Source organism: Pseudonaja textilis, chromosome 1, assembly GCF_049901715.1.
Source record: "Pseudonaja textilis isolate UNSWEBS1 chromosome 1, rPseTex1.2, whole genome shotgun sequence".
NCBI classification, from domain to species: Eukaryota; Metazoa; Chordata; class Lepidosauria; order Squamata; family Elapidae; genus Pseudonaja; species Pseudonaja textilis.
The window spans coordinates 227,055,287-227,067,675 of NC_141990.1; the positions used below are offsets into that span (position 1 = coordinate 227,055,287).

A 12,389-nucleotide genomic window follows, 5' to 3' on the forward strand; every position below is an offset into this window, starting at 1 on the left:
TGGTTTTTAGATCAAGAACTTAAATGCAAATGAAAAGAATAACATGGAAAGTTCTTCTTAAGGACATATTTAAAAAGATAATCATATCAGGAATGCCTGCCTTTTTGTATGATATGCAAATATGATAAGAGAGTCTTGGAGCTATATATGTGTGTGTGGGAAACCTAAGTGTGTTGCTTAGAAGCTGGGACCCACATTTCATTCGAATCAGCAGCTTGTGAATAAAGGAGCAATCATGAAGTGCCTCTTACTTCTGAGCCTGGTGGCACTTTCCCAGTGTCTGACAACAAAGTAAGTATTGAGCATTGTGCTTTCTTAAAAAAAAAACCATTTTTCTTTGTACCATTTTCTTCAGAAGGATCTAATTTTCTTTCTAAATTATGTTCCATAAATTCTTTCAGCAAACTTTGAATTGTGATTGGTGGGCAAGCCACAAAGCTGTAATTTGCCTAGGTTTTCCACTGATAGTAATATTTTATTTCCCTTTCATATCTATATCTGCAAATGTACTGTGTGTTCATCAAGTAGATCATGCTTCTTTCTCTACAGGATATACTTAGATTTCAAGTCCTTCCTCAGCAGGAATAAATCTGAACCTAACTTTTCCCAACCTGAGGGCTTCCAGATATGTTGCAATTATAACTCTCATTCTAGCTGGAAATTCTGAAGGTTGTAGCCCTCTTACGAGTGTTCAATTAGAGAATGCTGTCCAAAATGCATTTTTAATCATTTTTTAATCTTTAATGCTATGAGCACTATCTCTCACTTATTAATCTTTTCCTTTCCATTATTCAATGCTCAGGATTCACCTAAAGAAAACAAAATCCGTCAGGCAAACTCTTGAAGAGCAGGGCCTGCTAGATGATTTCCTGAAGAAGCATCCTTATAACATTGGCACAAAATATTTCCCCGGGCTGCAAAATACCTTTGCCAGTGAACCCTTGCAAAATTATCTAGATGTAAGTATTCCACATTAGGAGGAGATACTCAGCATTTAGCCTATGGACAAGGCTAGAGAATCTCAACACCTATTGATTTAAATCAATAGTTCCTTGCTCTGGAGAGCAGTAAAAGAGACATACAGATTTAGAAAGTTATAATTTTAAATGTTTCAAAGCAATTTGAGATCATGGAACATAAACAATATTCTACTGTAACAAATTGAGCAGATTTGTATTGTTTAAAAAACTTGTCAAACTTACTTTCATCTAAAAAGAAGTATTCCTTTCTCTTGCCTCAAAAATGCTATGGAAATATCAGGGATGGATTTTCTTTTATTATGTTCCGTTTTCTGCCTCCACAGAATGAGTACATTGGCACTATCTCAATTGGCACTCCACCACAACAGTTCATAGTCATCTTTGACACTGGTTCTTCCAATTTGTGGGTCCCTTCTGTGTATTGCTCCAGTGAAGCTTGTTGTAAGTAGCCTCCATAACTGATGACTCCAGAAAGAGGTTCTCTTTATTCAAGCCATCCTCAAGCTCAGGGGGGCCCAAACTTGGCAACTTTAAGACTTGTGGACTTCAACTCCCAGAATTCTCCAGCCAGCATAGCATATATAGCATAGCTGGCTAGAGAATTCTGGGAACTGAAGTCCACAAGTCTTAAAGTTGCCAAGTTTGGAGACCTCTGCTCAAGCTAGTACCTTCTAAATGTAATAGATCACAAATCCCATCACAGCATCTGTGTTGGCCTGTTGACTGGGAATCCTTGGAACTCTGATCCCAACACATTGGAAAGAGACCAAATCAGGGAGACTTCTTTATTCTCATGTCCATCTGTCTTTCCAACGTGCTCAACGTGGATCATACTGATATCAGGAAAATTGACTGCTTGAGACATCTTTGGGGAGCTGCTACTCAAGGGGATTATTATGGAATAACAAAACATGTTCCTACATAGCCAATGTTTAGGCATGAGCTTGGAAATAGGTGAGGAATATAATGTAAGGGATAATCAAATCAGTTTATTACAGCTATAAAGCCAGATACAGTAAAATGTCTAATAGTAGAACTATTACCTATTTTCCCCCCACATGATGTAAAAGGGAAATATGACTTTTTTTTCCTCCAAATTATAACCAGCCTTCAGGTTAGCTATGACCGAGGACAGAGTTCACACATTAGAGAGTATTGCACTGGGATGAGTAAAATGCCAAGATCTCTCTTACTCTGTATTGCTCTTTCTGTTCTGTTGCATATTCAATATGTCCACACCATACTACAATTACTTCTCTTTGCAGCTAACCATCATAAATTCAACCCACAACAGTCATCCACTTTCCAGGCCACCAGCCAGAGCGTATCCATCACCTATGGCACCGGAAGCATGACTGGATTCCTAGGCTATGATACTGTCCAGGTAAACTGCCAAAGAAAATGAGACTGAAAAGCTATCCTTTGGGAAATTAGACTGAGTTGACATGATTCTGGGTGGACAAACAGGGAAGACCTCATTGAATTCTGTATAGATTTTACTTATGGCAAAAACTTTTTAGCTCTTTCCAACTTCTGATCCTTGTTAACCGCAGAGGCAGCCAAGACTATGATGTCTGTTTTGGGAATTTTCATAGCCAAGAAGAACAAGGAACTTTAATAAGCCTTGTTATGCTTGCACTCATGACTAAATAATTAAGAAATTCAGTAATAGACTAGAACTGTGATGGCGACCTATGGCACGCATGCCGGAAGTGGCACACAGAGCCATTTCTGCTGGCACACAAGCCGTCGCCCGGAACAGATGCACTGTGCATGTGCGCGCGCTGCCCAAAAGACAACTAATTGTTGGGTATCTGCTACGCATGCGTCCCCTGGGGGTCTGTGCGTGAGATGTGCATGCATGCGCAGAGGCGTGCATCATGCATAGGGGGTTGTATGCGCATGCACATGTGCAGAGGGACAGGGGTTGCGCACACATTGCATTATGGATGCAGGCACAGGTGTGCGCACATGCACACATGCACTTTCAGCACGCAATGATGAAAAGGTTAGCCATCACTGGACTAGAAGATCTAAGAAATTCAAATTATCAATAAGCATGTCCCTTGGAAAGTTGTGCCATAATTGGCCTTTATTTAAGAATTGAACATTTTTTCCATTTACTCATGGCCAATTTTCAGAGGCTGACTGGACAAGTCTTGCCATTTTTTTGGTAAGATTTTTCAGAAATGGTTTGCCACTTTTTCATCCACTTGATTTTGCTTCTAAGACAGGATTAGAACCCATGGTCTCCCAGTTTTTAGCCTGATGCAATAACCACAACTCTAAACTGGCTCTCTGTTCAAACTATTCATAGAACAAATCAGGGGAAAGAAATCCATAGTACTGTAGTTACACAATGTCATTTTCACAAGATAATAATAAATTTAATAGTTTCAAATATGAGGATATATGGGCACTATGCATTTCATTTCAACAGACCTAGATGTAATTATGTGACAGCTGACAGCATATATAACAGATAACAGATAAGCAGAGTTGGAAGGGACCTTGTAGGTCATCTAGTCCAATCCCCCACCCAAGCGGGAGACCTTATACCATTGCTGACAAATGGCACTCCAATCTCTTCTTGAAAGTCTCAAGTGATGACGCTCCCACAACTTCTGAGGGCAAAGTGTTCCATTGGTTGATTGTTCTCACTGTCAGAAAGTTTCTTCTTATTTCCAGGTTAAATCTTTCCTTGTTCAGTTTCCATCCATTATTCCTTGCCCGGCCTACAGACACTTTAGAAAATAGCTTGACCCTTTCCTCCCTGTGGTAGCCCCTCAAATATTGGAAGACTGCTATCATGTCTCCCTTGGTCCTTCTCTTTACTAGACTAGCCATGCCCAGTTTCTGTAACCGTTCTTCATGTTTTAGTCTCCAGTCCCGTAATCATCCTGGTTCCTCTTCTCTGTACTTTTTCTAGAGTCTCAACATCTTTTTTATAATGTGGTGACCAAAACTGGATGCAGTACTCTAAGTGTGGTCATACTAAGGCTTTATAGAATTGTATTAGTACCTCATTTGATCTCAATTGTATTTCAATTGTATATATACTAGGGCAGGCAATCTAATATTTTTGACATGTACATAAATACCACATCATTCAAGTCACAGAGATCTTTCATAGTCCCTTTTTGTTTTTACCACTCTCAACAGTAAAACGGGGCATCTCATTTTTCAACGTGTCAGATCATTCATACCCAGGTGAAAACCACTACTTCAAATGCTGATCTTTGGAGAGCCAATTGTGCACATCTTACTAATGCAAGCCCATTTATTCCTGTCTTTTAACCATTTGCCAGTCCAATGGGGCTCCTGATTTCATGCCAACCAGCTTTAACAAGGAGGCTTTTTTGAGGCTTTTTTTCCAAGTCCAAGATTACAATCTCTATTGAGCCACCTGGCTTACATGCTCATTAACACCTTCCAAAAAGTTTGGAAACTGAGTTATTTTCAAAAAAACCATTTTGATTTGTTTTCATGAAAGCTCTTTTTTTCTATCAACTTGTTTTCTCTGTAATAATACTTGCAACTATTTTCTCTGGAAATAATAACATGCTGTCCACTTTTATTGATTCTGGAGCCCAAGAAAACAAAACCATGTACCACTTTCATTTCTTTGCCATCAGCTGTAAGTTCATTAAACTTGCTGATTGAGCTTATGTTTGTTTTCTTAATATTGAACTTTAACAAATTAGCACAGATGTTTCACTTTCTATTTTCCCTTTATAATGAGATCTCTTTTACTATGAACTACCAAAACAGAGTCATTAGCATATTTCAGAAGCAGCACTACTCATTTTGATTCCAGCTGTCATCTCATTCCATCCTACTGTTCTGTTAATGTATTGCTGTAAAAGTTAAATGGGTACAGGGTCAATATTGTGGGAGGTTCTTTTCACAATATTGTGAAAACTAAGAACAGGGCTGACAGTTGTGACAACAGACAAGAGGTGCTTTCTGGCCTGTAAAATAAAGGCTTTGCTGTAATCAGTGAAGCTGTATCTCTTTCTGTTTTATTGTACTCTTAATTATTTATCTGATGTCAACTTGCTACACTTCCACACAAATTTGCCTTTTCTGCCATTTACCTGTTCATTTGGCATTTCTTTCTCCATGCATGCTCTGGCTTTTTTTGTGAAAAATTAAATAACATTGCTTGCATGAGAAATTAATCCAATGGTTTGATAAGTGCATATTGTCTTAGGTCTCCTTTCTTAGGCAAAAACACTTAACTTTTTCACACAATATTTCCTGACAATAAAGCTGTAAATAAAATTAGATTTGCCTTGTCTTACAGTTTTGAACAGTTCAGTGGATTTTTCATCTATCCCTGGTGTTTTCCTATCTGCCAGCTGGTTACTGCCTTTTCTATCTCAAATGCTTCTTGAGTTGGTTTCTGAATATATTCCTTTCCTCGACAGATATTCCTATTACTCTATAATCCCATTGTAAAAGGTTTCATTATAGCATTGGGATCTTTCTTCAATCTACTTTTTCTATTAGATCTCTTTCACAATTATTGATGGGCATACTTACCTTAGCAATAAAATAACCTGTGAGTGCTCTGAATTTTTTTTCAAAAAAAAAAAATCTTTGTTTTTCTAATTATTTTCCTTTGTTGAGTTTTTCCTATCCTTTTTTGCTTAACAATAATGTCAATTTCAGTCATCTTAGTTGCTCAAAGCTTTAATTTACCTATCCTTCTCTGGCTTGTTTTGAAAACTACGAGGATTTATTCCTTTTTCTTTGGTTTTCCTTCAGTTTTCAGTTGTTTCTGGTCTCCTTAGAAACCTTGGGTTGCCTGTCATTTAAGTTAAAAGTATTAAATACACATTGATCCCATATTTTGTTTCTTTGTTCTTCTGATCAAATCTTGTTGGCATACCTGCTCTCTTTATTTTTCTGAGTTTAACCCATATATTAAATATCAATAATTCATGGTCGCTGTTCCATACTCTGCAGCTGGAAGTATCCTGGCTTACAGGATTTCATTTTTCAATTGTTTGTTTCCTGGTGTGTAATTGACTGGATTCAAGGCTTATATCTCAAGTGAAATCCAAGTATGGTATCTGTATTTGAAGTAGTTTTTTGCTTTATTGTGTTAGCCAGCCCGATTTTCCTATATTTCCAGGTTTCTTCATATTTTTGCATTCCAAACACCCTTTTGTAATATTTATATTCTTTCCTGATGCTACATTTAGCACTTCTTGTATTACCCATAGAATTTCTCCATGTCCACTGTGGAATCTGTAAGAGATGTGTATACTGATATATAATGTTGATATCAATGAATAGCCGCTAATTCTAATGGATAAGATCCAGACATTTATTGGATTATAGCTCAAACTATATTTCAACAATGTCTTTTTTTGAGAATCATTGCTAATTCTTTGCCAGGAGATTAACCCTGACTCTGCGGTCAATTATACTCCTTTCAAAATTTAGATTTGGGCAGAGAGAAACAGATGCAGATGGTAAACTAATAGGACATACATAGAGATTTCCTTTGAGGCTATTTTATGAGATAGACATTAAACGGCAAAGCAGTTTATTCAAAAATCAATTAGAATCAAGTGAATTATATGAACCGTTCAAGGTTTGTTTGCAAACATATGTACCTATGCATAAATCTGCTTGAAACTGAAATTAAAATGCCTCGGTATGTGCTACCAACACAAATGTAGTAGTAGTGCTTGAAATTAAAAGGGACTTGTATAACATTTCTTCCTGTTCCTCTGCACAGGTTGGAAGTATTGACGTCACCAACCAAATCTTTGGTCTGAGTCAGACTGAGCCAGGTAGCTTCCTTTATTATGCCCCCTTTGATGGCATCCTGGGTCTGGCTTACCCTAGGCTGTCTGCCTCTGGCGCCACTCCTGTTTTTGACAACATGATGAGTGAAGGTCTGGTATCCCAGGATCTCTTTTCCGTCTTCCTGAGTTCGTAAGTAACAATGATCTGTGCACGCTTTTCTGAAGGGACTAATTACTATCTGTTGCTAGAAGGGAGAGAGGGCCTGGGTGCCAACCAGTGGTGGGATTCAAAAAATTTTACTACCAGTTCCGTGGGCATGACTTGGTGGGTGTGGCATGGGAAAGTTACTGCAAAATTCCATTCCTTTCCCACCCCACTAACCTGCTTTCCAGCTCCATTCTCCTGTGCAGGGCAACAAAAGGAGACCCAGCCGAACAGCTGGGACTCGGGAGGCAGAGAATAAATGGGGGCAGGGCCAGTCGGAGGTGGTATTTGCAGGTTCTCCAAACTACTCAAAATTTCCCCTACCAGTTCTCCAGAACTGGTTAGAACCTGCTGAATACCACCTCTGGTGCCAACCATATTACCTCTGGAGAAACTCCACAATAGACAATCCTTTCCAGTTTTACAGATTTTCAGTGCATTACTGCAAGAGGTAATGTAAAGTCTCCACTGAGAAGTGGTTAATTTCTGGGGTTCTCCAAACTACTCAAAATTTCCACTACCCGTTCTCTAGAACTGGTCAGAACCTGCTGAATACGGCTACAGGGTATATGCTGAATATATAGGAAAGGAATGAACTGAAAGAATCTGTAGTTTTACACCAATTCCCAGAGCTAAATTCAATTTCTTCAACAGCATTTACCCCTGTTGTGCTCATATAATCACTTGATAGCAGCCAAGAGATACAACTCTCTAACTCTTTGCTACTACCAGTAGCTTATAGATGAAACAATCAAGAAATTAACCCGTTGTTTTAAGGATATTACTTTTAAAAAGTGTCAATGGGTCAACAATAGGAAACAAAAAAAGAAACAAAAAAAGAAATTGCAATTCCTCCAATTGGCATGTTCTTCTATGTTCATTTTTCAGTGATGGCCAGCAAGGGAGTTTTGTAATGTTCGGTGGCATTGACTCCTCCTACTATACTGGAAGTCTCAACTGGGTGCCCCTTTCTGCTGAACTCTATTGGCAGATCACTCTGGACAGGTAACCCAACTTTTACATCTTCAGCCTTCACATCCCTGCTTCACATAGATTCAATCAAAAACAAAGTGCAGGATAATGGCAAAAGATGGCCATCAGTTCTACGAAGTAGGCCAGACTAGGAAATAGACACAAAGAATAGCCACAAAGAAGAGGGAGTCAAGCTATTTTCCAAAGCACCTGAAGGCAGGTCAAGAAGCAATGGATGAAAACTAATCAAGGAGAGAAGGAACTTTATTTATTTATTGTTTATTTATTTATTTATTTTGATTTGTCAATCGCTTACAAGATAATAGGTATAAGTATATACATAGTTATGAATACATGAAATGGGTACATATAAGAAAAATAAAAGAAACAATAGGACAGGGATGGTAGGCACGTTGGTGTGCTTATGCATGCCCCCTACAGACCTCTTAGGAAAGGGGTGAGGTCAATCATTGAAAGTCTAAGGTTAAAGTTTTGGGGGTTTGGGGAAGAAACCACAGAGTCAGGTAGAGCATTCCAGACATTGACCACTCTGTTTTTGAAGTTGTATTTCCTGCAATCAAGGAGTGGAGAACTCTTCTTGTGAAATATTTCTGGACTTTCTCAACTGTGTTAATATCAGATACGTAATGTGGGTTCCAGACTGATGAGCTGTATTCAAATATTGGTCTAGCAAATGTTTCGTATGCTCTAGTTAGTAGTGTGATATGACCAGGGAAAAAGCTACATAGGATTAGGTTAACAACTGTTAATGCCTTTTTGGCTATGTAGTTACAATGGGCTCTAGCACTTAGATCATTAAAGATGAGAACTCCAAGGTCCTTTACAGAGCTTGGATCATTAACAAAGTCTTGACTATTCAGCTTGTATTTTATTTTCTGATTTTTTTTTGCCAATATGTAAGACAGAACATTTATTTGTTGAGATTTGAAGTTGCCATTTGTTTGACCATTCTGATACATAGTCAAGATCTTTTTGAAGGGTAGCAGTATTGTCTGTGGTATTGAACAGCTTTACATCATCAGCGAAGAGAACACAGTTGCTCTTAATGTGATCACAGAGGTCATTATGTAGAGTATGAAGAGAGTTGGTCCTAGAACACTGCCTTGGGGGACACCCAACTTAAAACTAAGGAGAAATTTCCTGACAGTTAGAACAATTAATCAGGGGAACAACTTGCCTCCAGAAGTTGTGAATGCTCCAACACTGGAAGTTTTTGAAAAGATGTTGGATAATCATGTGTCTAAAGTGGTGTAGGGTTTCCTGACTAGGCAGGGGGTTTGGACCAGAAGACCTCCAAGGTCCCTTCCAACTCTGTTATTCTATTCTATTCACACACTTTAACAATTATAGGATTATAGTTTAGCATTGTGATATAACAGACACTTGAAAGCCTGCCAGAGTTTCCTTCGATTCCTTCTTATCAGAAAAAAAAAAGTCAAGGTGAATTATTTTGAATCTTTCTCATTCTTCTTCCTTTCCCATGGCCCAAGTTGTTTTGTCATTTCAAAAGACCTGCAGGCAAAAGGTTGTGGTAGTTTTCTTTTTCTCATCTTTACCTGAATATTTCTTTTCAGTATCACCGTCAATGGTCAAACCATTGCTTGTTCCGGTGGCTGCCAAGCTATTGTTGACACTGGTACCTCCCTCCTGGTAGGTCCTCCCAATGGCATTGCTAACATTCAGAACTTCATTGGTGGTAGCCAAGATTCCAATGGTCAGGTAAGCTTGATAATAATGCTATGCAACTACAATTAATATACATAAATAAATAATCATTACCAGTAAGGAAAAATTGCTGGGAATATAGGGTTGAAAAAGTAGTAAAAATTTAGCAGGTTAAAATGTCAGATTTCCAAATACACCAGATTTAACTATTGAAAAGAAGAAAGCATGGATAATTCATGCGGTAGTATCAGGGGATAGTAGAAGACAAAGAAGAATTGGAGAAGATCACAAAGCATCAAGATCTGAAAGGTTATAGGATAAAGCAGCTGTGGTGGTTCCAGTGGTTATCAGTATACTGGGTGCTATACCAAAAAATATTGAATGACATTTAGAAAATCTGCATTGACAAAGTTTCCATCTGACAATTGCAAAAGGCCACACTACTTTGATCCACCCATGTTACACTGATATATTGACATCCTAGGTTCTTGAGACCCTTATCATGGACTTTGCATTCTCCACCAAGCCCTCAGTTCAGGTTCCTTTGATTCCTCTACTAGACCAAGATTATACATAAAAATGAAAGAAAATGAAACCCACAAAGATACAAATTGGCTATTACTAGCCAAACTCCATTCTTCCCCTCCTGATATTGTTCTGCTTACATGTGGTATGCCTTCCACACTGCAAACAGCTATCGCTTGGAATATAATCCTGATCTGAGGTCATAGTAGATTCTAAGAACATCTTGTTTCAGGAAGCATCATTCTAATGCAGGACTGAGCAATTAATTATCTCAAGCCACATGAGAAACTGGGACTCTTGTGGAGAGCTGAACCAGTAGAGCTGTGAAGGTGCATAGACATGTGCACATGCACATATGTAAATCGGGGGGTGGAATAGCAGTCACCTTCAAAATAAAATCACATGGGATGGATAAGGAGGGCCAAATGGTCAGAGGTGGCTTTTGCCCTGGGGTGGGGTCGTCCTAATGCATTTTTTTCTGGACAATTTCTAGTCTCTAACGCCCAGCTTTTTTTTCCTTTCTCAAATGTTATGGGGATGCTAATATATGTTTTCTGTCCATCCTACTTCACATCAGTATTTAGTCAACTGCAATGCTATCAATGAACTGCCTGACATTGTCTTCACCATCAATGGCATTCAATACCCTGTGCCTGCCAGTGCCTACATTCGCCAGGTAAGATCTGTGGTTTATCCAAAAAATTATCTCAAATAATTTAGGGTTAGGCTTAAGCCTCTAGAGAAAAAAAAACCCTGACCTATGGAAAAATTATAGGAAGACAATCTCAGTCCCTTGGGAGATATCGTCTAACATTTGAAGTGCTTTTGATAATTTTTATCATAGCAGTATTTTCCTTATGCATTAAGACTTGAACTCTGCAATTCTGAACATGAAATTCAACACATTTAGCGATAAGATTATTCTCATGTAGATCATATTCATTTCTAGTCAATCTCATTTCTCCATAGTAGACCACCCTTACTATGTTAGAGTTCAATTTCCAGTGTTTGGGCTATCTGGAGCATTATCAGAATAGAAATCCAACACATTTAAATAAAACCAGATTGAGGAAAGCTGTAGGAGATTATTTTAAAGAAAGAGCATTGTACCAGCTTATTATTTTGAACTCAAGAATAATACTATGCTTAATCACAAATATTGCAATATAAACCTAATGTTCTTAGTATGGAAGATATACGTAAATTGATTCTTTCCTTACGGCATTATTATTTCATTATGCTATAGTCTATGTACAAATGTTCAAGAAAAGCAGAGTTAAAGAGCAAGCACTGTTAAATGAAAAACCATGTATGATTCACTGTTATATATCATCCATGGGGCTCTTCAGAAAGTTTCATAGAGTCCGAATATGTTTCTCAGCATCCTGGTCTTTCCCTTGCGTATAACTAAGATACAATCCTATTCTAGCAACAGTTACTTTCCTCCATGGCATTGCTTTCATTTTGTCGCCAGCCTGTGTTTTAGTCAGTGTTAGCATACTAAGATGAATGCAGTAGCATTTTCGCTTACTCCAACATAACCCAACAGCAGGCTTAAGGTATGCAATATCTGTAAGGGTTTGTCACCCATTGCCTTGGAGGGAAATCAGATGACTCCAGATTTAAAAAAAAGGCAAGTTCGAGGGAGACAAGGGAGACGGCCTATTCAATGCAAATATGGTGTTCTGCTACTCCAACACGGATAAGGAACACTCAATAGGAAAAGCGGGGAGGGGTGTGGGGGGGTGTCAGCTTCCCTTTACTTTGTAAAGGCCCTCTAGTTAGGCCATTCAAATTCATCATATATTTGTACTTCTCTTTCAGTACCAAAGTTATTGCATGAGTGGCTTCGAGAATATACCCTTCCAATCTGACCTTTGGATCCTTGGTGATATCTTCATTCGTCAGTACTATTGTGTCTTCGACCGAGCAAACAACCAAGTTGGCCTGGCTCCTGTGGCACAGTAATATCCACATCTTATTGGTCATTTTATAGCCTAAGGATCATCTTGACTCTTTGGAATTAAATTTAGAAATTATGCTCCTGATCCCCGTGCTTCAATGTCAGCAACAATAAATAAATACAAAAATAAATGGGCTTTGTACTCACTCCACACTGAATGCATGTCAACTAATGAACTGAAGTTAATTCATTCCAAGTGAAATTTCCCAAGTGGATGCATGCAACCAAGGGGAACCCACCACTGTCAAACTACTCTTAATTTTAGGAAGTTTTTTTCCAGCATTCAACAAACATTT

The 12,389-nt window shown here is 38.3% G+C and overlaps 1 protein-coding gene across 1 annotated transcript; it reads left to right on the plus strand.

The window, feature by feature from the left end:
* The first annotated feature begins 217 nt into the window (after positions 1–217).
* LOC113449129 (pepsin A-like) lies at positions 218–12,098 on the plus strand. Its single transcript, XM_026720117.2, has 9 exons — positions 218–291; positions 803–959; positions 1,304–1,421; positions 2,246–2,364; positions 6,733–6,932; positions 7,836–7,952; positions 9,515–9,659; positions 10,708–10,806; positions 11,955–12,098. Exons 1-9 carry the CDS (start codon positions 236–238, stop codon positions 12,096–12,098), a joined length of 1,155 nt encoding a protein of 384 aa, XP_026575902.2. The 5' UTR covers positions 218–235.
* Positions 12,099–12,389: the final 291 nt, after the last annotated feature.

What these genes read in the sequence shown, in the direction of transcription:
- LOC113449129 (XM_026720117.2), top strand. Translation starts at nt 236, where the DNA reads ATGAAGTGCCTCTTACTTCTGAGCCTGGTGGCACTTTCCCAGTGTCTG. An exon ending in TTGCTCCAGTGAAGCTTGTT is followed by an intron (nt 1,422 to 2,245) that starts GTAAGTAGCCTC and finishes TTCTCTTTGCAG; the next exon opens with CTAACCATCATAAATTCAAC. An exon ending in TAGGCTATGATACTGTCCAG is followed by an intron (nt 2,365 to 6,732) that starts GTAAACTGCCAA and finishes TCCTCTGCACAG; the next exon opens with GTTGGAAGTATTGACGTCAC.